The 25,414-nt window shown below is 46.0% G+C and overlaps 1 protein-coding gene across 1 annotated transcript in view; it reads right to left on the reverse strand.

The window, feature by feature from the left end:
* The window catches only part of MMP9 (matrix metallopeptidase 9), a 33,138-nt gene extending 12,465 nt beyond the window's left edge, over positions 1–20,673 (reverse strand). Inside the window, exons 1-8 of the mRNA XM_067468332.1 lie at positions 20,416–20,673; positions 16,206–16,438; positions 12,286–12,434; positions 11,509–11,640; positions 10,268–10,441; positions 7,793–7,966; positions 4,203–4,376; positions 1,745–1,900 (exon numbers count right to left, since the gene is read on the reverse strand). Coding sequence (XP_067324433.1) covers positions 1,745–1,900; positions 4,203–4,376; positions 7,793–7,966; positions 10,268–10,441; positions 11,509–11,640; positions 12,286–12,434; positions 16,206–16,438; positions 20,416–20,565 — 1,342 coding nt within the window. The 5' untranslated portion in view covers positions 20,566–20,673. The remainder of the gene's footprint in view (positions 1–1,744; positions 1,901–4,202; positions 4,377–7,792; positions 7,967–10,267; positions 10,442–11,508; positions 11,641–12,285; positions 12,435–16,205; positions 16,439–20,415) is intronic.
* Between the last annotated feature and the right edge of the window lie 4,741 nt (positions 20,674–25,414).

Raw genomic sequence — 25,414 nt, forward strand, 5'->3', positions numbered from 1 at the left:
TAATAATAATAATCTGCCTCAAGTCCCTTTGGGAGATGGTGATGGGATATAAATAAAGCTATTATTATTATTATTATTATTATTATTATTATTATTGTGTTTTGTGTCAGTAAAATAATAATAATAATATGCTGCCCCCAAGTCCCTTTGGGAAATAGTGATTGGATATAAATAAAGCTATTATTATTATTATTATTATTATTATTATTATTGTGCTTTGTGTCAGAAATAATAATAATAATAATAATAATAATAATAATAATCTGCCTCAAGTCCCTTTGGGAGATGGTGATGGGATATAAATAAAGCTATTATTATTATTATTATTATTATTATTATTATTATCGTGTTTTGTGTCAGTAAAATAATAATAATAATATGCTGCCCCCAAGTCCCTTTGGGAAATAGTGATTGGATATAAATAAAGCTATTATTATTATTATTATTATTATTATTATTATTATTATTATTTTAGTGTTTTGTGTCAGTAAAATAATAATAATAATAATAATAATAATAATAATTGTGTTTTGTGTCAGTAAAAGATTATTATTATTATTATTATTATTATTATTATTGTGTTTTGTGTCAGTGAAATAATAATAATAATAATAATTTGTCTCAAGTCCCTTTTGGAGATGATGATGGGCTATAAATAAAGCTATTATTATTATTATTATTATTATTATTATTATTATTATTATTATTATTATTTTAGTGTTTTGTGTCAGTAAAATATTATTATTATTATTATTATTATTATTATTATTATTATTATTGTGTTTTGTGTCAGAATAATAATAATAATAATCATCATCATCATCTGCCCCAAGTCCCTTTGGGAGATAGTGATGGGATATAAATAAAGCTATTATTATTATTATTATTATTATTATTATTATTATTATTATTATTATTATAGTGTTTTGTGTCAGTAAATAATAATAATAATAATAATAATAATAATAATAATAATAATAATAATCTGCTGCCCCCAAGTCCCTTTGGGAGATGGTGATGGGATATAAATAAAGCTATTATTATTATTATTATAGTGTTTTGTGTCAGTAAAATAGTAGTAATAATAATAATAATAATAATAATAATAATAATAATAATAATAATCTGCTGCCCCCAAGTCCCTTTGGGAGATGGTGATGGGATATAAATAAAGCTATTATTGTTGTTGTTGTTGTTGTTGTTGTTAGTATTAGTATTAGTATTAGTATTAGTATTAGTATTAGTATTTCAGTGTTTTGTGTCAGTAAAATAATAATAATAATAATAATAATAATAATAATAATAATAATAATAATAGCTTTATTTATATCCCGCCACCATCTCCCAAAGAGACTTGGGGCGGCTTACAAATAGAATCATAGAAACCACAAAACCCATCTAGTCCAACCCCCTTCTTTCTGCCAGGCAAGAAGACATCTTCAAATCCCCCCCAACAGATGGCCATCCAGAGATTCCTCCTAAACATTAGGAAGAACTTGGTGATGGTCAGAGCCATTCAAGTGTGAACGATGCTGCCTTGCAATACAGTGGGGCCTCCTTTTCAATAGGATTTTAAGCAGAGGCTGGATGGATGGCTGCCTGTCAGAATGGGGTTGGACTGGATGGCCTTTGCGTACCCCTTCCAGTTCTATGATTGTATGATCCTATGACCCCCAATGGACATCAAGGGGACCGAGAGGGTGGGTGGGGGCCTGGGGCGGGGGCCACATGGCTGTCCACTCACCGTACAGGTACTGGATCCCTTCTATGTCGTCCGGGTGCAGCTGGAAGTCGGCCAGGTAGGTGTACATGGGGTACATGAGGGCATCGCGCACGCTGGAGTGCTCCAAGCCCAGCGCATGGCCAAACTCATGGGCGGCCACCAGGAAGAGGCTGTATCCTGCAAGGCAGAAGGCGGGCGATGGGCCGGGGGTGGCAGACCCCTTGGGACCCCCCCACAGACCCAACACAGGTGTATGCAGACTCCCTGGCAATGATTAGACCACCCCCTAATTAGAGTCCTTAACACCCCCGCCACAAGTTGGAGCTCAACCCCAATGCCACTTAAATGACACTTCTGCTTCTCTTAGGATGGATCTACACTGCTCTGTGTCCCAGGATTTGATCCCAGATTATCTAGTAGTGGAGACTCATATAATCCAGTTCAAAGCAGACAACACTCTGTAACATGGGTTTTAAGCATTGGGTTGTTGTAGGTTTTTCAGGCTAGATGGCCATGTTCTAGAAGCATTCTCTCCTGACGTTTCACCCACATCTATGGCAGGCATCCTCAGAGGTTGTGAGGTCTGTTGGAAATGAGGCAAGTGGGGTTTATATTTCTGTGGAATGATGTCCAGGGTGGGAGAAAGAACTCTTGTCTGTTGGAGCTAGGTGTGAATGTTTCAGTTGGCCACCTTGATTAGCATTTGATGGCTTGGCAGTTTTCAGGTGTGTCTTGTTAGTGCCTGGGGGAATCCTTTGTTGAGAGGTGATTAGCTGTCCCTGATTGTTTCCTGTCTGGAGTTCCTCTGTGTTTGAGAGAGTTGTTTGACTGTCCTGATTTTAGAGTTTTTTTTAATACTGGTAGCCAGATTTTGTTCATTTCCATGGTTTCCTCTTTTCTGTTTACATTGTCCACCTGCTTCTTGTGGATTTCAGTGGCTTCTCTGTGTCGTCTGACATGGTGGTTGTGAGAGTGGTCCAGCACTTCTGTGTTCTCCAATAATAATCTGCTGTGTCCAGTTGGTTCATCAAGTGCTCTGCTATGGCCGACTTCTCTGGTTGGATGAGTCTGCAATGCCTTTCCTGTTACTTCAACAATACATATGTTTATGTTGATTTGTATAAATTAAACTAGATGTCCCCTGCCATGCATTGCTGTGGCCCAGACTGTGTATATGTGTTTTGTGTGTGTGTGTATATGTGTGTATATAAATTTTTGTATATATGTGGTGGTTATGCACATGCATTGTAATGTATTTTTGTGTTTTTTGGCTTTTTAAATCTCTTTTGCGGTGTTTTTCAATGTTTTTATGAGTGATGGTCACTCCCTGGCCGGAGAGGTGTCTTGTGTCCAAATTTGTTGTCAATTCGTCCAGTGGTTTTTGAGTTACATTAATCCCACAAATGAACATGACATTGTATTGTCGAAGGCTTTCATGGCTGGAATCACTAGGTTCTTGTGGGTTTTTTCGGGCTATAGAGCCATGTTCTAGAGGCATTTCTCCTGACGTTTCGCCTGCATCTATGGCAAGCATCCTCAGAGATTGAGAAGGTCTGTTGGAAGTAGGAAAAATGGGTTTATATGTCTGTGGAATGGCTGGGGTGGGGCAAGGAGCTCTTCCCTGCCGCAGTCAGGTGTGAATGTCTAGCTGATCACCTTCATTAGCATTTGAAGGCCTGCCTGAGCCTGGGAAAATCTGTTGCTTAACACCTCCCAGCAAGAGATTTTCCCAGGCTCAGGCAGGCCTTCAAATGCTAATGAAGGTGATCAGCTAAACATTCACACCTAGCTCCAGCAGAGAAGAGCTCTTTGCCCCACCCCAGCCATTCCACAGATATATAAACCCATTGTCCTAATTCCAAAGACCTCACTACCTCTGAGGATGCTTGCCATAGATGCAGGCGAAACGTCAGGAGAAATGCCTCTAGAACATGGCTCTATAGCCCGAAAAAACCCACAAGAACCTAGAACATGACATTTTTATTTATATAGATGGGTTCTTGATTATCCACCAAAGTATGTATATGTCAATAATCAATCAACAGGTAGGAAATATAAACTTATATTAGGTAATCAAGTACAGATTTACAAATTTATGTTTAGTTTTTTACTCATTCTGATGTATGGAGCATCAACATTATACCTGTAAATCTGTACTTGATTACCCAATATAAGTTCATATTTCCTACCTGTTGATTGATTATTGACCTATACCTACTTTGGTGGATAATCAAGAACCCATCTATATAAATAAAAATGTCATGTTTGTTTGTGGGATTAACGTAACTCAAAAACCACTGGACCTATGGTGATTTATACCCTGCTTTTTCTCTCCACCCACCGGGAATTCCCACGGCCGGCCTCCCAGTCAACCGAGAGTCTTCACTCCCATGCTTGGGTTTCCTAACTGGGTCTTGGGGTCCCAGGCCCCTTCCCTTGAGGTGGGCTCCCTCCCACCTGGGGAGGCTTCCTTTCTGACCTTGGTCGGGGCACAGGCCCCACTTCTTGTCGGCGTCGTAGTTGCTGGTGGTGGCACACCAGAGCCGCCCGTCCTCACGGCCCTCGGAGGTGCAGGAAGAGTAGCTCTTGCCCAGGAAGGTGAAGGGGAAGGCGCAGGGCTCGCCTTGGGAGTTGCCCCCCACCACGGCCGTGTCTGGGAAGGAAGGAAGGAGAGGAGAGGAGAGGCAAGGAATAAACAGAACGCATGGATAGAAGGTGGGGAGGGGGCACTTAGATTGATATCGAGCTAGAATTTAGAGGCTCCCACCCAGGAGAGAGGAGCTCTCAGACCCACCAACAGCCAAGACTCCAGAGGACAGGAGCAGGCTTCAAAACGATCTTGACAGATTAGAGAGATGATGGGCCAAAACTAACACAATGAAGTTCAACAGGGACAAATGCAAGAGACTCCACTTTGGCAGGAAAAACAAAATGCAAAGAGACAGAATGGGTGACGCCTGGCTCGAGAGCAGTACGTGTGGAAAAGATCTTGGAGTCCTCGTGGACAACGTTAAACATGAGCCAACAGTGTGATGTGGCGGCAAAAAAAGCCAATGGGATGTTGGCCTGCATCAAGAGGAGCCTAGTGTCTAGATCTAAGGAAGTCATGCTCCCCATGCTCTATTCCGCCTTGGTTAGACCACTTTACCTGGAATATTGTGTCCAATTCTGGGCACCACAATTCAAGGGAGACATGGACAAGCTGGAGGGCGACTAAAATGATCAAGGGTCTGGAGAACAAGCCCTATGAGGAGCGGTTTAAGGAGCTGGGCATGTTTAGCCTGAAGAAGAGAAGGCTGAGAGGAGACATGATGAGGGCCATGTATAATAAATTTGTGAGAGGAAGCCACAGGGAGGAGGAGGAGGGAGCAAGCCTGTTTTCTGTTTCCCTGGAGACTAGGACGCGGAGCAATGGCTTCAAACTACAAGAGAGGAGATTCCACCTGAACATGAGGAAGAACTTCCTGACTGTGAGAGCCGTTCAGCAGTGGAACTCTCTGCCCCGGAGTGTGGTGGAGGCTCCTTCTTTGTAAGCTTTTAAGCAGAGGCTTGGATGGCCATCTGTCAGGGGTGCTTTGAATGCAACATTCCTGCTTCTTGGCAGAATGGGGTTGGACTAGATGATGGCCCAGGAGGTCTCTTCCAACTCTTTGATTCTATGAGTCTGGCGAGCAAAGGAAAGAGCCAATAGAATTTTCCCAGATTTTTCCCAATAAATCTCACCAAAGTTGAAGAAAAGCCACCAAGTTGTATTTATTATGTCCAGCTGGTACAGATGTCATCAGGAGAGACATACATTCAGTGATATCCGTACCAGCTGGACGAAATAAATACAACTCGGTGGCTTTTCTTCAACTTTGGTGAGATTTATTGGGGAAAATCAGGGAAAATTCTATTGGCTCTTTCCTTTGCTCGCCAGAGTACCGGATCCTCATTGGTGGGTCTGAGGGTTCCTCTCTCCTGGGAAGGAGCCTCTAAATTCTACCTCGATATCATTATCATTGGGAAACAGCCACTGGGAAAGGGATCTAGGAAAGTTAGGAGACCACAAGCGGAACGTGAGCCCATGGTGTGAGGCAGCAGCCATAAAGGCCAATGCGATTCCAGGCTGCATCATCTAGAACAGTGGTTCTCAACCTTTCTAACACCAGGACCCCTAAATATGGTTCCTCATGTTGTGGTGACCCCCAAATATGTTGTGGTGACCCCCAACCTCACCTGCCTCACGCAGGCTTTGCGTGAGGCCAGGCCTCGTGTGGAGGACCCCTTGCCTGCCCCGCACCCTCGCTGGATGACTAGAGTGCGAGGCAGGCGAGTGTTGGGGTTCAGCCTGATCCTGATCTGTGTGAACAGGATTCTTTGATAGTTTTTCCAACTGAGCAAGCTCTCCCTGACTCTGACAGTGTGGAATCTGTTGTTGATGCAGAGATCAGTGGGAATGAAAACGAAATCCAACAGTTAGAGGAGAATGTTTTGGAAGTTAGCCGTGATATCTCCCCACCTGGGGTTGATAATGAGGACCGAAGAGAACAGATACTGAGAGATAGATTTGTTTCCCAGTCTGTACGAAGGTCACAGCACCTACAGCAGAAAGAGGCCCAAACAGAAAAGTCAAGGGGCATTTCTAAGAATAGCTTCTTTGGTTTAAGAGCGTCCCTGCCGGGTGCTTCTTTAGGTCAAGCAACGTTTGGGACTGTGGCTGGTCTTGGCAGAATTCCTGTGTTCCATGGCCAGTAATCCCAGAGGCTTGTAGTTTCCAAGTTCATGGTTAGTAAAAGGCTAACAGACTCCTGGTTATTGTTTTGTGGCTTTTGAAGTTTTGCTCAAGTTCAGAGATCCTATTGACTACTGTGTTTTTCTGTGGCTTTTTTACTCTGCATTTACCTTTCTTTTGTAACCAATTTTTCATCAATAAACAAGGATTGCTTTTCCTACAGTCCAGAGTGGTGGATTTAATCTTATGGTCTTGTTTCTTGAACTGGGATGCAACAGCAAGGCAGGCTTTGCACAAGGCCAGGCCTCACGCCAAGGAGTCCTCGCCTGGCCCACGTGCTTGGGGCGGGGCCAATGGAGGTGGCCTCACGACCCCTTCAAAATGGCCAGGCGACCCCCCTGGGGGTCGCGATCCCCAGGTTGAGAACCACTGATCTAGAATAACAACCTTATATCCCGTTATGGGCAAAGCCATCCAGGAAGGATTAGGAACAAGATGGAAGGGGTCTAAAGACTCATAGCTTAGCAGAGTTGGAAGAGACCACATGGGCCATGTAGTCCCACCCCCTTGTGCCCTGCAATCAAAGCACCCCCAACAGATGGCCATCCAGCCTTTGTTTAACAGCCTCCAAGGAAGGAACTTCCACCCAAATTGTTGCATGAAACCCCCCTGGGCAAAATTATTTGTTCCCTTCATGCCTGCAGCAGAGAGTTCCAAAGGCTGCAGAAACATAAAGCTTACTTGTTTGGCTCTGCGCATGTTCAGACGATCAGGAAACTAACTACGGACTGCTTATTATCCCTTAATAAATTGGTTACCCTAAACTCTGTGCTTCTCTGGTCCTTAACTTGTTGTAATGTACCTTTCTCAGCCATTATGTGTCTTTCCTCTTTTCTTCTCTTTCCAGATAGCGGGTTCCCCCATTAGAAAGCCTCTGATAGTTTGGTCTCACTGTCAGAGGTTGCCTCCTAAATTGGGGCCAACAAAATGAGGTCTGGTAATTACAAACTCTGATTACGAGCAGCTTAAGGAGGTGTGGGTGTCTCTCTTGGAGAGAAGGGGGCCGAGAGAAGGGGAGAGGAGAGTCATGTTTACATATTTGGAAGGAGGTCCCATGGAGGAGAAAGGGGCAAGCCCGTTTTCTGCTGCTCCAAAGACTGGGACACAATGGAGGTGTGGATTCGAATGACAGAAAGAGAGATTCCACCTCAACATTAGGAAGAACTTTCGCTGCTCGACACAAGCTGGATGGCCATCTGTCGGGAGGGCTTGGGGGTGCCTTACAGCCTGGCCAAAGAGGGCTAGCCTGGATGGTCTTTGGGGAGGTCTCATCCAACTGTAGGGTTCAGCTGTACCTCTGTTGGGGCAGAAGCCGTACTTCTTGTCCCGGTCGAAGTTCCCGGTGGTGGCGCACCATCGGTACCCGTCGCTCCGTCCTTCGGTGGTGCAGCTGTCGTAGGACTTGCCGTCAAAGGTGAACGGGAAGACGCACTTCTCCCCATCACCGTTTCCTCCGTAGGTGAAGAGAACTGCAGAGGGAGAGGCACACAAGGAGGGTCTCATTGCAAGTGGGTCCAGGGTGTTGTCCTTATTGGACCCTCTGGGACAAAGTTTCGGGGGGCATTGCACCAGGCAATGCAGGAGCCCTACGGACTTGTGACCAATTAAGTCGTGGCCAGTAGGCTTGGCCGATCCAGTTCATTAATTTCGTTATTCGTTATTAATTCGTATTTAAATTAGTTTACGATCCAATATCGAGCCATGCAGGAATAGTGTGAGGGGTATTTAAGAATCGAAACAATTTTTCCAATTTTCGTAATTATTTCGTAATTATTTTCTTTCCTCATGCTTCTTCTTGCCTCACTCTGGGCTGCACTGAGCTTCCTTCCTTCCTTCCTTCCTTCCTTCCTTCCTTCCTTCCTTCCAGCTGGCAAATCCCACATTCCCCCCTCCCTCCTCTTTTTCCTGGCATCCTTCTTGCTCAAAATTTCTCATTACTTTATTTCTCATACCCTCACTCTATGCCACAGGAAGGCGTTGCCAGGTACAGCTAGAATATAATATAATATAATATAATATAATATAATATAATATAATATAATAATATTATAATAATATAATATATATATTATATTATTATATTATATATTATATATTATTATTATATTATAATTGTATATTATAATATAATATATATAATATTTTATAATATATTATATTATAATATTATATATATAATATAATATTATAATAATATAATATAATATAATAATATATAATATAATAATATAATAATAATGTAATATAATATAGTTGTTGTTAGTTTTATCACACCAACAGTCAACAACAGAGGAAGAGGGAAGCTTCAGAAGTTCCCCCGGTCCCATTTGGAGGTTTTTTTAGCATATTGCGCAATCGCGTCCGCCATTAACGAATCGATTCGAAATTTACGAAATTTCGTAAATTTCGAAATTTCGAAATTTTGAAAAGGACAATTTCGGAAGTCCAAAAAAAAACCCGAAACGCCATCGCCCCCTACAAACGAAACGAGTTTAGAACCAAATTTTTCCGTTGTTACCCAAGCCTAGTGACCAGTCCTAGAGGCACCAGAGAAGGAGCATCCAGAGCAGTCTGCAAGCATTCCCATTGGGTGACTTCCCAAATTGCACTATGTCGACTCTTTAGGGATGCTCCATCCTTCAACTGATGCAGTTCACTCTCACTTGAGCAGCCCTGGGGCAATGCTATGGAATCCAAGGAGTTGTAGCTCCCCAAGGTCCTTAGAATCATAGATTAACAGGGTTGGAAGAGACCTTGTAGGCCATCCAGTCCAACCCCATTCTGCCCAGAAGCAGGACAATTGTGTTCAAAGCACCTTGGCCTTCTCCACTTAAGAGTGATGGTTCCTCCACAAACTATAACTCCCAGGATTCCATAGCAATGATAAAGTGGTGTCCATCTGCACCAATTCTTTGGTGTAGATGCCCCCTGGAAGAAGGTCTTCTCTCTAAAGCACAAGAGGGGCTTTGCAGCAGTTGCCCCCAGTCTATGGACACCCCTCTCTTGGGGGTCTTGCTCAAATCCAGCCAACGATGGTTAAGAATCAATGAGAGTGCAAACTGTGCAATGAATGCAGCTTGATACAAGGGAACCACCCTGGTTGCATGCAATAGGATCCTGGAAGTTGTACTTTAGCAAGGTCCTTACCCTTTCTATACTTTCTAAACTACAAGTCCCAGGTCTCCATAGCCTGCACTATGGCAGTTCAGAGTGGTGCCATCATGCATTAATTCTACAGTGGAGATTCTCCCCAGGTCAGGATACGCTTACAGAATGCGGTTTGGATGCAAAATCCATCCATAACAGAGATGTTTGCATGTGACCTACCCAGTAGGATGGAGGTGGGCTGACTAAGGACGGGGATTTCCTCCCAAGCCTTTGCAAACACACCCAGAGAGTCAATGGCATTAAAGCCTCTCAATCCAGATGCGCCAAGGATGTGCTCCCAAGGCATGCCTGCAAGAGTGTTTGGATGCAGAATGCATTCCTGACTGAAATTTGCTTGTTTTGGCCCCTGGATCTCCCCTTTCTTGGCTGTACGTTCTCTTTACCTGCCCAGGATCATAGGAAACACAACTTGAGGAATGGAATAACTACCATCTCTGCAACCCATTGGACTCATTGGACTGAAGTTGGCTTGTGCCTAGTCTACACTCCTGAATTAATGCCATGTGATCCTAGCCTAAGTGCCATGGCTCAGCACTATGGGTCCATCATGGAAGCTGCAGTTCTGCAAGGTCTTTAGCCTTCTTTGCAAGCCCTTGACTCACGTTCGCTGGGGCAGAAGCCATAGGTCTTGTCCTTGTCGTAGTCGGCGGTGGTGGCGCACCAGGAGAGGCCATCGGAGCGCCCATCGGTGGTGCAAGAGGAGTAGGACTTTCCCTCAAAGACAAAGGGGAAGCGGCAGTTGGCGCCCTTGGCGTTCCCGTAGTAGGTCTTCACCACTGCGCAGAAGGAAGGAAGAGGAAGGGTCTTGGTCAGAAGTGGAGAAGGGGAGAAGGAAGGAAGGAAGGAAGGAAGGAAGGAAGGAAGGAAGGAGGGAAGGAGGGAGGGAGGGAGGGAGGGAGGAAAGAGGGAGGGAGGAAAGGGAGGAAGGAGGGAGGGAGGGAGGAAAGAGGGAGGGAGGAAAGGAAGGAAGGAGGGAGGGAGGGAGGGAGGAAAGAGGGAGGGAAGGAAAGAAGGAAGGAAGGAAGGAAGGAAGGAGGGAGGGAGGAAAGAGGAAGGGAGGGAGGGAGGAAAGAGGGAGGGAGGGAGGGAGGGAGGGAAGGAAAGAAAGAAAGAAAGAAAGAAAGAAAGAAAGAAAGAAAGAAGGAAGGAAGGAAGGAAGGAAAGAAGGAGGGAGGGAAGGAAGGAAGGAAGGAGGGAGGGAGGAAGGAGGGAGGGAGGGAGGGAGGGAAGGAAGGAAAGAAGGAAGGAAGGAAGGAAAGAAGGAGGGAGGGAAGGAAGGAAGGAAGGAGGGAGGGAGGGAAGGAAAAGGAAGGAAGGAAGGAAGGAAGGAAGGAAGGAAGGAGGGAGAGAGGGAGGGAGGGAGGGAGGGAGGGAAGGATGGATGGAAGGAAGGAAGGAAGGAAGGAAGGAGGGAGGGAGGGAGGGAGGGAGGGAGGGAGGGAAGGAAGGAAGGAAGGAAGGAAGGAAGGAAGGAAGGAAGGAAGGCGGGAAGGAAAGAAGGAAGGAAAGAAAGAAAGAAAGAAAGAAAGAAAGAAAGAAGGAAAGAAGGAAGGAAAGAAGGAAGGAAGGAGGGAAGGAGGGGGAGGGAAGGAAGGGAGGAAGGAAGGGAAGAAGGAAGGAAGGAAGGAAGGAAGGAAGGAAGGAAGGAAGGAAGGCGGGAAGGAAGGAAGGAAGGAAGGAAGGAAGGAAGGAAGGAAGGAAGGAAGGAGGGAGGGAGGGAGGGAGGGAGGGAGGGAGGGAAGGAAGGAAGGAAGGAAGGAAGGAAGGAAGGAAGGAAGGAAGGAAGGAAGGAAGGAGAGGGACATTGCATTGGGTGCAAGCCCGGCTGGCCGGCCAAACTCACCAATCCCAGTTCCCAGGGTCCAGAACTCATCATCGTCAAAGTGGGCATCTCCACTGAAGCGGTCTTTTCCCGGAGGGAATGCATGGGCCAGGAGTCCATCCTTGCCGTCAAAAGGGTAGCCATCGCCATGCTCTGAAGGGACAGGGAAGAGGGCCAATGAGGATGATGATGATTATGTTTATGTTTATTTATATCCCACATTTTCTCTCCACAAGGAGACCCACATCCTGATTCAAAGGGAGTCTCTTTCTCTGGAGACTTTGTAATGAAGGCTGCGTGACAGAATGGGGTTGGACTGGATGGCCTTTGAGGACCCCTTTCAACTCTTTTGGAATGTAAACTGCCTTGAAGTCTGCTGGATCCTCCTTCTCTGGAGGTTTTGAAACAGAGACTGAGTGACCATCTCTCAGGAGGACTTGGGTGTTGCTTTCCTGCCTGGCAGAAGAAGGTTGGGCTGGATGGCCTTTGGGGTCCCCTTCTAACTCCTTTGGAGTTCCCTTCTATCTTGCATGGAATATGGTCTCCTTCTCTAGAGGTCTTGAAACAGAGACTGAATGGTCATCTCTCAGGAGGGCTTGGAGGTGTTTCCCTGCTTGGAAGAAGCAGGCTGGACTAGATGGACTTTGGGGTCTCTCCCTTCTGACTCTAGGATTGCATGGTTGTTAGGAATTGTGGGAGTTGCAGTCCAAAACACCTGGCGGGCCAAAGTTTGCCCCCACCTGGTTTAAAGGACGCCACAGGAAGCCCTCCCACAGAGACGCCTCTCCCCTTCCTCACCGTCAGTTCCAAACATGATGAGGATGTCCACGTCACCGCTCTCCTGGGGGGTGAAGGTCAGCGGAGTGACCTCGCTCCAGACCCGGAAGGCCCGGGCAAAGGCGTCGTCAATGATGCCGGCATCCAGGTCGGGAGAATAGTTGACCACCCTGAGGGACAGAAGACAAGCCAGGCTTATGTCACAGAGTCATACGTAGAATCAGAGTTGGAAGAGACCCTCTAGCCCAGGCATGGGCAAACTTTGGCCCTCCCTCCAGGTGTTTTGGACTCCAAATGATCAAGTCCACCTCCATGATGCCATGCAAGAAAAGCACAATCCATTTGAGAGATTGGAAAGGATGTCACATTGAGGAGCGGGCCTTTGTTTACGTATTTGTTTGTTTGTTTACAGAACTTCTACTCCGCCCTTCTCACCCCGAAGGGGACTCAGGGCGGATCACAGAACACGTCAAACAGTCAATGCCGATTATACGAGTTTGTAGACGACACCAAATGGGGAGGGATAGCCAATAGTCCAGAGGACAGGAGCAGAATTCAAAACGATCTTGACAGATTAGAGAGATGGGCCAAAACTAACAAAATGAAGTTCAACAGTGACAAATGCAAGATACTCCACTTTGGCAGAAAAAATGAAATGCAAAGATACAGAATGGGGGACAATGCCTGGCTCGAGAGCAGGACGTGTGAAAAAGATCTTGGAGTCCTCGTGGACAGGAAGTTGAACATGAGCCAACAATGTGATGTGGCAGCAAAAAAAGCCAATGGGATTTTGGCCTGCGTCAATAGGAGCATAGTGTCTAGATCCAGGGAAGTCATGCAACCCTTCTATTCTGGTTTGGTTAGACCACATCTGGAATATTGTGTCCAATTCTGGGCACCACAATTCAAGAGAGATATTGACCCTAAGCTGGAATGTGTCCAGAGGAGGGCAACTAAAATGATCCAGGGTCTGGAGAACAAGCCCTATGAGGAGCGGCTTAGGGAACTGGGCATGTTTAGCCTGAAGAAGAGAAGGCTGAGAGGAGATATGATAGCCATGTATAAATATGTGAGAGGAAGCCACAGGGAGGAGGAGGGAGCAAGCTTGTTTTCTGCTTCCTTGGAGACTAGGACGCGGAACTATGGCTTCAAACTACAAGAGAGGAGATTCCATCTGAACATTAGGAAGAACTTCCTGACTGTGAGAGCCGTTCAGCAGTGGAACTCTCTGCCCCGGAGGGAGTGTGGTGGAGCTCCTTCTTTGGAAGCTTTTAAGCAGAGGCTGGATGGCCATCTGTCAGGGGTGATTTGAATGCAATATTCCTGCTTCTTGGCAGAATGGGGTTGGACTGGATGGCCCATGAGGTCTCTTCCAACTCTTTGATTCTATGACTCTATGACTCTATGATTCTACGATGGCAAAGACAGACACGCGATAGAGGCATATATGCTGTATATAGGCTTTCCCATAATTCGGCATCTTAGGAGGCTGTGCTCAGATCCGGCCACAGGGGGTGCTCTCGCTCCATCTCCATTCGATTGTTTTGATACTATTTTATACTGTTTTATTGCTATATTGTTATTTAAATTGTATATTTATGTTTTGGTTTTATGGGGTGCCAGTTTGTTAGCTGCCCTGAGTCCCTCTGCAGAGGTCGAGATAGGACAGGATATAAATGTCCTAAATAAATTAATAAATCTATATAAATAAAAATGTAATGTTCGTTTGTGGTATTCCCAGAACTCAAAAACCACTGGGGGAATTGACACCAAATTTGGACACAAGACACCTAACAGTCCAATTTATGTCCTCCACTCAAAAAAACTGATTTTGTCATTTGGGAATTGTCGTTGCTGGGATTTATAGTTCACCTACAATCAAAGAGCATTCTGAACCCCACCAATTATGGCATTGAACCAAACGTGGCACACAGAATGACCAACAGAAAACACTAGAAGGGTTTGTTGGGCATTGACCTTGAGTTTGGGAGTTTTAGTTCACCTACATTGAGAGACCACTGTGGACTCAAACAAGGATGGATCTGGACCAAACTTGGCACAAATACTCCATATGCACAAATATCAAAAGAGGGAAATAGACCCTGACATTTGGGAGTTGTAGTTGTTGAGATTTATAGTTCACCTACAATCACAGAGCATTCTGAACCCCATCAACGATAGAATTGGGCTAAACTCCTACACAGAACCCCCATGTGGGCCACAGCAACACGTGGCAGGGGACGGCTAGTGAATAAATAAATCTCTTTGCTGAAGAGATTTCTTTGTTCGCAAACTTCCTACTTTTTCTGATCATAATACCATGCCTAAATACCTCCCCATTTTAACGCTGTTCCTATTGATCTACTCACATTTGTTTTCAAACTGCTAGGTAAGCAGAAGCTGGGCTAAAGGTCAGGCGCTCATCCTGATCCGGGTTTCGAACTGTCAACCTTCTGGTTGGAAAAATGTATTGCAGCTTGGTGATTAACCAACTGTGCTAAACCCAAATGGGCATTGCATTCAAATGGGAGGAAAATGAGATTCCACCTAAATATCAGGAAGAATTTTGTGTAGGGAGGAGGAATATGCTGCTGCTTCAGAGTCTGGTAGAGTGTAAGCAGATTCTGGGTGGCCCTCTGTCAGGAGGGATCAGATGGTGCCCTTCCTGGCAGAAAAGAATTGGATTGCATGACCTTTAGGAGTTTTCTCCAACTATATGACTTCTATGACAGGCTGGTTGAGCCTGTGTCAGGGGTGCTTTGGTGGTGCTTTTCCTGCCTGGCAGAAGAAAAGGGGTTGGACTGGATGGGCCCTGGGTTCCCTTCCAACTTAAGTATTCTATCATCATCATCATCATCACCAAGCAGAGACTGGACAGCCATCTGTTGGGGGTAGTTTGATGGTGCTTTTCCTGCCTGGCAGAAGAAAAGGGGTTGGACTGGATGGCCCCTGGGTTCCCTTCCAAATCTAGGATTCTATTGTTGTTGTTGTTGAGCAGAGGCTGGACAGACGTCTGTTAGGGGTGCTTTGATGGTGCCTTTCTTGCCTGGCAGAATAAAGGAGGTTGGACTGAATGACTTTTGGCCGTTTCTTCCAACTATAAGATTCTATGACTGGTTGGTTGGCCATGTCTCAGGGTGCTTTCCCTTCCAAACCTAGAATTCTGTTGTTGTTGTTGCTGCTGCTGCTGCTGTTGTTGTTGAGCAGAGGCTGGACAGCCATCTGTTGGGGGTGCTTTGATGGTGCCTTTCTTGCCTGGCAGAATAAAAGAGGTTGGACTGGATGGCCCCTGGGTTCCCTTCCCATTTTAAGATTCTATTGTTAGTGTTATTATTATTAATCAGAGGCTGGACAGCCATCTGTTGGGGGTGCTTTGATGGTGCCTTTCTTGCCTGGCAGAATAAAGGAGGTTGGACTGGATGGCCCCTGGGTTCCCTTCCCATTTTAAGATTCTATTGTTAGTGTTATTATTATTAATCAGAGGCTGGACAGCCATCTGTTGGGGGTGCTTTGATTGTGCTTTTCCTGCTTGGCAGAATAAAGGGGGTTAGGCTAGATGGGCCCTAGAGTCCCTTCCAACTTTAGAATTCTATAAACAGGCTAGGTGGCCATCTGTTGGGAGGGATCAGATGGTGCCCTTCCTGGCAGAAAAAGATTGGATTGAATGACTTTTGGGCACTTCTTCCAATTCTAAGATTCTATGACAGGCTGCTTGACCATGTTTCAGGCAGAATAAAGGGGTTGAACTCGATGTCCCCTGATTTCCCTTCCAACCCTAGGAATCTGTTGTTGCTGTTGAGCAGAAGCTGGACAGCCATCTGTTGGGGGTGCTTTGATGGTGCTTTTCTTGCCTGGCAGAATAAAGGGGTTGGGCTGGATGGCCTTTAGAGGTCCCTCCCCACTCTAGGATGCAATGCCACCCTTGTCGCACCCGCACTCACCGGTAGGTGATGTCGTTGTGGTCCCACTTGAGGTCCCCCTGGAAAGTCTGGAAGGAGCCAAAGTCGGGGACCCCGCAGCGAGGGGCCCGGATGGCGCTGAGGGTGGGGCCGTCCAGCTCCCCGGTCTCCGGGAGGCTCAGCCGCTGCTGCATCTTCCTCAGGGCTTGGTCCAGTGTCACCTGCCCGGCCAGATGGCCCGACCCTTCCAGGTAGCCATAACGGTAAAGGTAGCGCTGCAGGAAGGAAAGGAGCGGGTTGGAGGTTCTGGGCGGCTGGAGAGGCTGGGTGGCCATCTGCTGGGAGTGCTTGGGAAGTCATGCTCCCCATGCTCTCTTCCTACCTGGAATATTGTGTCCAATTCTGGGCACCACAATTCAAGAGAGAGATTGACTCTAAGCTGGAATGTGTCCAGAGAAGGGCGACTCAAATGATCAAGGGTCTGGAGAACAAGCCCTATGAGGAGCGGCTTAAGGAGCTGGGCGTGTTTAGCCTGAAGAAGAGAAGGCTGAGAGGAGACATGATAGCCATGTATAAATATGTGAGGGGAAGCCACAGGGAGGAGGGAGCAAATCAAGGGTCTGGAGAACAAGCCCTATGAGGAGCGGCTTAAGGAGCTGGGCATGTTCAGCCTGAAGAAGAGAAGGCTGAGAGGAGACATGATAGCCGTGTATAAATATGTGAGAGGAAGCCACAGGGAGGAGGGAGCAAATCAAGGGTCTGGAGAACAAGCCCTATGAGGAGCGGCTTAAGGAGCTGGGCATGTTCAGCCTGAAGAAGAGAAGGCTGAGAGGAGACATGATAGCCATGTATAAATATGTGAGAGGAAGCCACAGGGAGGAGGGAGCAAATCAAGGGTCTGGAGAACAAGCCCTATGAGGAGCGGCTTAAGGAGCTGGGCGTGTTTAGCCTGAAGAAGAGAAGGCTGAGAGGAGACATGATGAGAGCCATGTATAAATATGTGAGAGGAAGCCACAGGGAGGAGGGAGCAGATCAAGGGTCTGGAGAACAAGCCCTATGAGGAGCGGCTTAAGGAGCTGGGCATGTTTACCCTTCAGAAGAGAAGGCTGAGAGGAGATATGATGAGAGCCATGTATAAATATGTGAGGGGAAGTCATACGGAGGAGGAGGGAGCAAGCTTCCTTTCTGCTTCCTTGGAGACTAGGACGCAATGGAAGAATGGCTTCAAACTACAAGAGAGGAGATTCCACCTGAACACGAGGAAGAACTTCCTGACTGTGAGAGCCGTTCAGCAGTGGAACTCTCTGCCCCGGAGTGTGGTGGAGGCTCCTTCTTTGGAAGCTTTTAAACAGAGGCTGGATGGCCATCTGTCAGGGGTGATTTGAATGCAATATTCCTGCTTCTTGGCAGAATGGGGTTGGACTGGATGAGGGCCCAGGAGGTCTCTTCCAACTCTTGGATTCTAGGATTCTATGATTTGCCAGCCTTCCAATTGGGTGACTTCCCAAAGAGCACCTGAAATGCCACAATATTGACTCTGTAGGGATGCCACATCCTCAATCTCCCTTGAACTGTCCTGGTGCAATGCTATTGAATCCAAGGAGATGTAGTTCCCCAAGGTCTTGGCCTTCCCCACCTAAGAGCGCTGGATCCTTCAACAAACTATAACTCCCAGGATTCCATAGCAGTGAGAAAGTGGTGTTAATCTGCACCAATTATTCGGTGTGGATGCCTCCTGGAAGAAGGCCTTCTCTCCAAAGGACAAGAGAGTTGCCCTCAATCTATGGGCATCACTCTCTTTGGGACCAAGGCAGAGACATCTCCGGCCCATCCCCTGTTTGGGTATCAGCCAGCACGTCAACGCCTTAAATCAAGAAATAGTTTTCTAAGATCTACAGAGGCACTCGCTGGAACACCTCAGCAAGCAAGAGTCCAAAAGTGGCAGGCTCAACCCCAGAACCTCAACCATCCATACCTGTTGACATCCATACCATTAAAGGCTGTGACCAACCTATAAGGACAGAGCTGGACGGACTGGGGACTATGGCTGGTTCCTTCCCAGTCTGGTCCCTCTTGCTTCACCTCCACAACTACACTTTGCACCAAGGTTGTGCACCGGATCTCATGCTTCCTCAATTCCAATTCAGTTTTCCTCCCAAGCAATTGCCCTAGATCCTGCCTTATGAGGACAGGTCAAGCTGGATGGCCTCAGGGGAGCCCTGGACCTGCTGCTTGCCCCAGGAGGGAGGTTTTGGAGATGTTTAGGAAATGTATTCTCGAAGGCTTTCATGGCCAGAATCACTGGGTTGTTGTAGGTTTGTTCGGGCAATATGGCCATGTTCTAGAGGCATTCTCTCCTGACGTTTCGCCTGCATCTACGGCAAGCATCCTCAGAGGTAGTGAGGTCTGTTGGAACTACGAAAATGGGTTTATATATCTGTGGAATGATGTCCATGGTGAGACAAAGGACTCTTGTCTGCTGGAGCTAGGTGTGACTGTTTCAACTGACCACCTTGATTAGCATTGGATGGCCTGGCAGTGCCTGGGGGAATCTTTTCTTGAGAGGTGATTAGATGTGCCTGATTGTTTACTCTCTGCTGTTTTGCTGTTGTAATTTTAGAGTTTTTTAATACTAAGTTCTTGTGTGTTTTTCCGGGCTATATGGCCATGTTCTAGAGGCATTCTCTCCTGACGTTTCGCCTGCATCTACGGCAAGCATCCTCAGAGGTAGTGAGGTCTGTTGGAACTATGAAAATGGGTTTATATATCTGTGGAATGATGTCCATGGTGAGACAAAGGACTCTTGTCTGCTGGAGCTAGGTGTGAATGTTTCAACTGACCACCTTGATTAGCATTGGATGGCCTGGCAGTGCCTCTAGCATTCTCTCCTGACGTTTCGCCTGCATCTATGGCAAGCATCCTCAGAGGTAGTGAGGTCTGTTGGAACTAGGAAAAATCATTTATATATCTGTGGAATAATGACCAGGGTGGGACAAAGGACTCTTGTCTGCTGGAGCTAGGTGCGAATGTTCCAACTGACCACCTTGATTAGATGTTTAGGAAATGACCCAGGAGCAAAAATCATAGTGTTACATAGTGTAAAAAGAGCTGTTCAACAGTAGAACTCTCTGCCTTTGTGTCTGGTGGAAGCTCCATTTTTGGAGGCTTTTAAACAGAGACTGGATGAGGAAACAATCTGGGACATCGAATCACCTCTCAACAAAAGAGGTGCCCCAGGCACTGCCAAGCCATCAAATGCTAATCAAGGTGGTCAGTTGAAACATTCCCACCTAGCTCCAACAGACAAGAGTCCTTTGTCCCACCCTGGACATTATTCCACAGATATGTAAACCCATTTTCCTAGTTCCAACTGACCTCACTACCTCTGAGGATGCTTGCCATAGATGCAGGCGAAACATCAGGAGAGAATGCCTCCAGAACATGGCCATATAGCCCGAAAAAACTGCAACAACAAGGTGATTCCAGCCATGAAAGCCTGTGACAATACGGAGGCTGGATGGCCATCTGTTGGGGTGCTTTTCCTGCATGGCAGAGTAAAGGGGGATGGACTGGATGGCCTTTGGGGATCTATGAGTGTACACTAGGTATGGGCCAACTTGGGCCCGCCAGGTGTTTTGGACTTCAACTCCCACAATTCCTAACAGCCAGTAGGCTGTTAGGAATTGTGGGAGTTGAAGTCCAAAACACCTTGCGGGTCCAAGTTGGCCCAAGCCTGATCTCCAGGGTCAGCGGCACTCCAAGGTGCAGGTGCGAAATCCATTGGCCATCCCTTCCTTTGGCCAACCCTTGACCCTTGCTCTAGCCAGATGGGGATAGGGCTACTCTCTGATCCTGCCGTGGTGCCCAGTCCCATGGTCCACTCCTTGTCCCTTCCCGATTGCATCCACTCACCTTGGCCAGGTCTTTCTCGGACACCTGGCTGTCCATTCCAGCCCGAATATGGCTTCCTTTGGCCATCCCTTGACCCTTGGTGGAGGGGGCTACTCTAGGGGGCACTGTTCTTGCCATGGGGCCCAGTCCCATGGCCCCCTCCTTGCCCCTTCCCCATTGCGTCCACTCACCTTGGCCAGGTCTTTCTCGGACACCTGGCTGTCCATTCCAGCCTGAATATGGCTTCCTTTGGCCATCCCTTGACCCTTGGTGGAGGGGGCTACTCTAGGGGGCACTGTTCTTGCCATGGGGCCCAGTCCCATGGTCCACTCCTTGCCCCTTCCCCATTGCGTCCACTCACCTTGGCCAGGTCTTTCTCGGACACCTGGCTGACCGTGTCTCCAGGGAAGGAGATGACCAGGGGTCCGCTAGGGTCCTGGAGGGGGGCGGCCTGGGCGCATCTCAGGGCCAGGAGCCCCATCAGGAAGGGGGCCCAGAGGGACAGACCCATGGCTGGTATTTGGAGGGTCTTTGTCTGTGTCTTGCTTGGATGGATAGATGGAGAATTCAGCCTGGGAGCTTCCCTTCTGGTGCCTCTCTCTTCCAGAAGGAGCCTTGCCAGCCCTGCTTTATACCTTCAAGGAGGGGACGAGGGAGGGAGGGAGGGAAGGGGGGTGACTCACCCTCCACCCCACAAATCACTCACTCACTCACTCATTGCCCTTGGAAGGAAGGAAGGAAAGGGGGGGGGGGGACAGGTCAACCACTTCCTGGGACTTTCTCAACACTTTGTTTACTGAGCCTGCAGGAAGTGTGAAATCCAGCAAGCAGTGGCCCACTCTGTGGTTTTGGATTGGGGGAAATTAGCGGATTGGGGCCAAGCATCACCATCAGCAGCATCAACAGTAGCATCACAGGCTTTGTGCCTCATTGGCCTAGGTGGCCCCCTGCCACCAATATTATTATTATTATTATTATTATTATTATTATTATTAGGTTCTTGTGGGTTTTTTCAGGCTGTATAGCCATGTTCTAGAAGCATTTTCTCCTGACGTTTCGCCTCCATCTATGGCAAGGTCTGTTGGAATTAGGACAAAGGTTTTATATATCTGTGGAATGACCAGGGTGGGACAAAGGACTCTTGTCTGCTGGAGCTAGGTGTGAATCTTTCAACTGACCACCTTGATTAGCATTTGATGGCCTGGCAGTGCCTGGAGCAATCTTTTGTTGAGAGATATATAATAATGAGTTGTTTTAGGTTTTTTGGGCTATATGGCCATGTTCTAGAGGCGTTTCTCCTGACGTTTCGCCTGCATCTATGGCAAGCATCCTCAGAGGTAGTGAGGTCTGTTGGAAATAGGACAATGAGTTTATATATCTGTGGAATGGCTGGGGTGGGGCAAAGAGCTCTTCTCTGCTGGAGCTGGGTGTGAATGTTTCAACTGACCACCTTCATTAGCATTTGAAGGCCTGGCTGAGCCTGGGAAAATCTTTTGTTGAGAGGTGTTAAGATGTGGCTGGTTGTTTCCTCTCTGCTGTTTTGCTGTTGTAATTTTAGAGGTTTTTTTTAATACAAGACAGAAATGCTGGACCACACCAACAACCACCATGTCAGACTACACAGAGAAATCCACAAGCATGTGGACAATTTCAACAGAAAGGAAGAGACCATGAAAATGAACAAAATCTGGCTAACAGTATTAAAAAACTCTAAAATTACAACAGCACAAAAACAGAGAGGAAACAACCAGGCACAGCTTAACACCTCTCAGCAAAAGATTTTCCCAGGCTCAGACAGGCCTTCAAATGCTAATGAAGGTGGTCAGCTGAAACATTCACACCTAGCTCTAGCAGAGAAGAGCTCCTTGCCCCACCCCAGCCATTCCACAGATATATAAACCCAATTTTTCCTAGTTCCAACAGACCTCACTCCCTCTGAGGATGCTTGCCATAGATGCAGGCGAAACGTCAGGAGAAATGCCTCTAGAACATGGCCCTATAACCTGAAAAAACCCACAAGAACCCAGTGATTCCAGCCATGAAAGCATTCGACAATACATTATTATTATTATTATTATTATTATTATTATAACTTTATTTGTACCCCGCTAACATCTCCCGAAGGACTCGATGCAGCTTACAAAGGCCAAGGCCTCAATAAAACAACAACATAACCATACACATAACAATATAAAGCAAATCAAAACATAAGCAATAACAGTAACAATACATCATACCACAATAAAACTAGGGATCACACGTGTCTAGGACTATGGGATGTATCGGAGTATAATACATGCAAATCCCAGTAAGGTAGCCTTTTGCAGCTGGCAGATGGTAATTTTGTCAGCGCCGATTGTGTTTAAGTGCAGGCCAAGGTCTTGAGGCACTGCACCTAGTGTGCCGATCACCACTGGGACCACCTTGACTGGCTTTGCAGTTCGATCTTTAAATCCTCATATCGTGTCAGCTTTTCCAGTTGTTTCTAATTTAATAATATTTAAATTATTATTTAAATAACATTTAAATTATTGTTTAAATAACATTTAAATTATTGTTTAAATAACATTTAAATTATTATTTAAATAACATTTAAATAATATCTAATAATGTTTCTAGTTTTTTATTATTATTATTATTATTATTATTATTATTATTTTACTGACACAAAGCACAGTCTGTCACAGCAAACGAGATCTCTCTGCTGGATTTCGTATCACAGAATCACAAGTCGAACCCTTCCCAAGCATCTAGGAGGGTGTGATGTATTTTCGATTGATGCGCGCGGATCCAAGTCAGGTGGCCTTTTGCAGTTGACAGATCGTGATTTTGTCAATATTTATGGTTCCCAAATGCCGGCTGAGATGTTTTGGCACGGCACCCAGTACGCCCATTATTCCCACTGGGACCACCTGGACTGGTTTATCCTGCCAGAGCCTTTGTAGTTCGATTTTGAGGTCTTGATAGCAGCTGAGTTTTTCCTGTTTTTTTTTCCTCAATGCAACTGTCACACGGTATGGCGACATCAATAATCCAAACTTATTATTATTGTTATTGTTATTATTAGAAACACAACAAGATGAGTCCAGAGCAGACACTCTGCTGGCTGTTGTATTGGCTCACATGTCGGACCCTTCCCAAGCGTCTAGGACTGTGTGATTATCGTCGAATGATGTATGCAGATCCCAGTAAGGTAGCCTTTTGCAGCTGGCAGATGGTAATCTTGTCAGCGCCGATTGTGTTTAAGTGCAGGCCAAGGTCTTGAGGCACTGCACCCAGTGTGCCGATCACCAATGGAATCCCCTTGACTGGTTTGTGCCAGAGTCTTTGCAGTTCAATCTTTAAATCTTCATATCGTGTCAGCTTTTCCATTTATTATTATCATCATCATCATCATCATTATTTGAAACACAACAAGATGACTCCACAGCAGACACTCTGCTGGCCGTTGAATTGGATCACACGTCGGACCCTTCCCAAGTGTCTAGGACTGTGTGATGTATTGGCGAATGATGTGTGCATATCCCAGTAGGATGGACCAATTGTGTTTAAGTGCAGGCCAAGGTCTTGAGGCACTGCACCTAGTGTGCCGATCACCACTGGGACCACCTTGATTGGCTTGTGCCAGAGTATTTACAGTTCAATCTTTAAATCCTCGAATTATCATTATTGTATTATTATTATCATTATCATTATTGTATTATTATTATTATTAATATTATTATTATTATTATTATTATTATTATTATTATTTCAAACACCACAAGATAAGTCCACAGCAGACACTCTGCTGGCTGTTGTATTGGTGGTATGATCACAAGTCATACCACCTTGACTGACTTATTCCAGAATCTTTGCAGTTCGATCTCTAAGTCTTCATATTATTATTAATTATCATTACTATCATATTATTATTATTATTATTATTATTATTAGAAACACAACAAGATGAGTCCACAGCAGACACTCTGCTGGCTGTTGAATTGGATCACATGTCGGACCCTTCCCAAGTGTCTAGGACTGTGTGATTATCGTCGAATGATGTGTGCAGATCCCAATAAGGTGTCCTTCTGCAGCTGGCAGGTGGTAATCTTTTCAGCGCCAATTGTGTTTAAGTGCAGGCCAAGGTCTTGAGGCACTGCACCCAGTGTGCCGATCAAACTTTAAATCCTATTATTATTATTATTATTATTATTATTGTATTATTATTATTATTATTATTATTATTATTATTATTAGAAACACAACAAGATGAGTCCACAGCAAACACTCTGCTGGCTGTTGTATTGGATCACACGTTGGACACTTCCCAAGTGTCTAGGACTGTGTGATGTATTGGTGCAGATCCCAGTAAGGTGGCCTTCTGCAGCTGGCAGGTGGTAATTTTGTCAGCGCCGATTGTGTTTAAGTGCAGGCCAAGATCTTGAGGCACTGCACCCAGTGTGCCCATCAGCACTGGGACCACCTTGATTGGCTTGTGCCAATGTCTTTGCAGTTCAATCTTTAAATCCTCTAATTATTATTATTATTATTATTATTATTATTATTATTATTATTTGAAACACCACAAGATGAGTCCACAGCAGACACTCTGCTGGCTGTTGTATTGGATCACACATCGGACACTTCCCAAGTGTCTAGGACTCTGTGATGTATCAGTGCATAATGCGTGCAGATCCCAGTAAGGTGGCCTTCTGCAGCTGGCAGGTGGTAATTTTGTCAGCACCGATTATGTTTAAGTGCAGGCCAAGGTCTTGAGGCATTTCACCTAGTGTGCCGATCACCACTGGGACCCCCTTGACTGGCTTGTGCCAGAGTCTTTGCAGTTCGATCTTTAAATCTTCATATCAAGACAGCTTTTCCAGTTGTGGGAGTTGAAGTTCAAAACACTTGGACGGCTCAAGGTGGCCGAGGCCTGACCTACAGAGATCTATACTCCAAGGTGTAGGCTCCGGAATTCTCTCCCCAGAGATATGAGGCAAGCCCCCACGCTGGCAATCTTCAGGAGGAACCTGAAAACCTGGTTATTCCAATGCGCCTTCAGTGATTGAATGTAAGATACTCCCTGACCAAATTTTGCACAAAATGACACTTTATTTTAGGGTTCGTGCAATTAATTCCTTCCTCATCCTGGATCTCCCTTCCCCATAATTTACATTGCCCAACAGTGACAAATGCAAGATACTCCACTTTGGCAGAAAAAATGAAATGCAAAGATACAGAATGGGGGACAATGCCTGGCTCGAGAGCAGTACATGAGAAAAAGATCTTGGAGTCCTCGTGGGGAGGAAGGGGAACATGAGCCAGGAATGTGATGTGGCGGCAAAAAAAGCCAATGGGATTTTGGCCTGCATCAAGAG

Source organism: Anolis sagrei, chromosome 4, assembly GCF_037176765.1.
Source record: "Anolis sagrei isolate rAnoSag1 chromosome 4, rAnoSag1.mat, whole genome shotgun sequence".
Classification (NCBI taxonomy): Eukaryota; Metazoa; Chordata; class Lepidosauria; order Squamata; family Dactyloidae; genus Anolis; species Anolis sagrei.